At 45.3% G+C, this 2,500-nt stretch overlaps 1 protein-coding gene and 1 long non-coding RNA gene across 2 annotated transcripts in view; one reads left to right on the forward strand and one right to left on the reverse strand.

Moving 5' to 3' along the window:
- Nucleotides 1-2,299, reverse strand: part of LOC110285531 — a 12,335-nt gene extending 10,036 nt beyond the window's left edge. The window contains exon 1 of the long non-coding RNA XR_003835566.1: nt 2,258-2,299. This is a non-coding gene — a long non-coding RNA (uncharacterized LOC110285531). The remainder of the gene's footprint in view (nt 1-2,257) is intronic.
- The window catches only part of Pi4k2a (phosphatidylinositol 4-kinase type 2 alpha), a 33,538-nt gene that overhangs the window by 15,151 nt on the left and 15,887 nt on the right, over nt 1-2,500 (forward strand). The window contains exons 4-5 of the mRNA XM_021151762.2: nt 2,018-2,149; nt 2,490-2,500. The exon at nt 2,490-2,500 is cut by the window's right edge and continues 143 nt beyond it. Of these exons, the coding sequence (XP_021007421.1) occupies nt 2,018-2,149; nt 2,490-2,500 (143 nt within the window). The remainder of the gene's footprint in view (nt 1-2,017; nt 2,150-2,489) is intronic.

Raw genomic sequence — 2,500 nt, forward strand, 5'->3', positions numbered from 1 at the left:
GAGACAGGGTTTCTCTGTGTAGCCCTGGCTGTCCTGGAACTCACTTTGTAGACCAGGCTGGCTTTGAACTCTGAAATCCACCTGCCTCTGCCTCCCAAGTGCTGGGATTAAAGGCGTGCGCCACCAACTGCCTGGCTGATGATATTTTTAATATGTTCTAAGGGCTGTCTGTCCATTGATTGGTATTGGATAATTAGTTGGTGTGCTCTTCCCTGGAAGGCTATTTCTCCTGCTCTCAACATTCCTTAATTACCTATAGTTCTTTGTCTAGGGTTGAGGCCTCATCTGTTTTTCCCCTCGCACATCAGTCTGGCTCTTTGTGATGGTCTTGTTCAGCTCTTATCTAGGCAGCCATATTGGTAAGACTTCATAGCTGTAGCGTCTGACATTTTTCAGTCTCACAGCAAGTTCCTTGCTCCTCTGGCTTTCTCTCTCTCTTTGCCCTCCCTTCCACAGTGATCTCTGAGCCTTGGGTGTAAAAGTTGCGTGTAGTAGATGGGTCAGCTGCGACTGTGCTTCACACCTCTGCATTTTGATCAGTTACAGTTTTCCATAGTGGTCTTTGTCTGTGGCAAAGAAATATGCTTGATGAGGGGTCTTGTGTTTTTATAAGCTGTTTTAATCATTAACAGTTTTTCTCTGACTTCCTTGATAGAGAATAATGAGTTGTGAGGCTTTCTTGCATCAGAATGAACAATACAAAAACACTTAATCTGCCCACGATAGTGATGTGCACCTTTAATCCCAGAAGCAGAAGCAGGAGGATCTCTGTGAGTTCGAGGCCAGCCTGGGCTATAGATTGAGATCAGAACATAAAAAACTCCCTATCTTCTATGAGGCTGAGTTAAGACAGAACTTTGCAAGTTTAAATTCAGCTGCCAGAGAATCTAAGAGGAATCTCTAACCTTTACTGCCTGTCCTACTCTTGTGCTTGGATTCTATCCAGTTGATCAGAGTATCTGTCACTATGGAAACAGGGCTCACACTGTGAAGGTACTTCAAATAGTAAAGCTCTGGTTCTCACTCACTGGCTGCTCCACTTCCTGGGAGGTCAGGAGTGGTGGGCTGGGAAGAAAAGTGGCAAGGAAAGCTGGAAGCTGATGGCAGGGGAAGCTGATGGCAGGGGGAGCTGATGGCAGGGCGAGATGCTTTGAAGCTTGAACAGGCTGGGGTTTTCAAGTGGAAACTGGAAAAATGGCCTGAAAACACTTTTTCCCACACTTACTTATTATGAATAGTAATAACTAGGTAGTAGAGAAGCACATATGCCAACACTCACTTGTGGGAGTCGATGCTCTCTCCACAGTTGTGTGTTCTGGGGGCCACATTTAGGTGGTCACGCTTGGTGCCCAGTGCCTTGACCTGTGAGCCATCTTCCAGTATTTTTTCTTTCCTTGTTGCTCCTTTCTCCCCTCTCCCGTTTTTTTCTCTCCCCTCCCTTTTCCTTCTCTTCCCTTCTGTAAAATGAATTACTTTTTTTTCCTAGGGAGTTGGTTGATTTATATCAACCCCTAAGCTAATCTGGCTACCTCTCAGCCATGCTCCCAAGTATAAACTTGCAATTAGGGCTTCTGTTGTTCAGATGAATTTTTTTTTTTTTTTTAAGATTCATTTTATGTATGTGATTACACTGTAGCTATCTTCAGACACACCAGAAGAGGGCATCAGATTCCATTGCAGATGATTGTGAGCCACCAGGACCTCTGGAAGAACAGTTAGTGCTGTTAACCGCTGAGCCATCTCTCCAGCTTTCAGATGAACTCTTTTTTTTTTTTTTTTTTTTTTTTTTTTTTTTTTTTTTCGAGACAGGGTTTCTCTGTATAGCTCTGGCTGTCCTGAAACTTACTCTGTGGACCAGGCTGGCCTCTAACTCAGAAATTTGCCTGCCTTTGCCTCCCAAGTGCTGGGGTTAAAGGCGTGCACCACCACACCTAGCCATTTTAAAACATTTTATGTGTGCTAGTTTCCTTTCTTAAACTTAACTCTAACCTAAGTATATTTTCTCTTTACCCTGTAGGTAGTATACCTGGCCAGTGAAACCTTCAACTACAGTGCCATTGACCGAGTAAAGTCCAGGGGCAAGCGGCTTGCACTAGAGAAAGTGCCAAAAGTTGGGCAGCGGTTTAACCGCATCGGCCTGCCACCAAAGGTATAGATTGCACCTATGCGACTTGACAAAGTAGATGGTTTATGGTGGCACCGTCACTCGGGGGCAGCAGGGTCTTACAGACTTCATCTGTGCATGGGGATGGCCTACCTGAGGTGCTTGTCTCTCACTTCTCTCAGGGACCGAAGAGTCCTCACCTCATTCCTCTAGAGTCTAGACCTTCAGCTTGAACCTACAAGGAGATGAAGGCACAATACTCTGGAAACGGTCCTTTCTCTGTCTGGTGTGAACACCACAGGGCCTTTGTGGGTCTTTGGCTTACTTCTGTGGTCTTTAACTTGGCCTCCACAGAGATGCTTTTGTTCCTTCCTCTTGGTTGTAGGTCGGGTCATT

The sequence above is a fragment of the Mus caroli genome, chromosome 19 (genome assembly GCF_900094665.2).
Source record: "Mus caroli chromosome 19, CAROLI_EIJ_v1.1, whole genome shotgun sequence".
Lineage (NCBI taxonomy): Eukaryota > Metazoa > Chordata > Mammalia > Rodentia > Muridae > Mus > Mus caroli.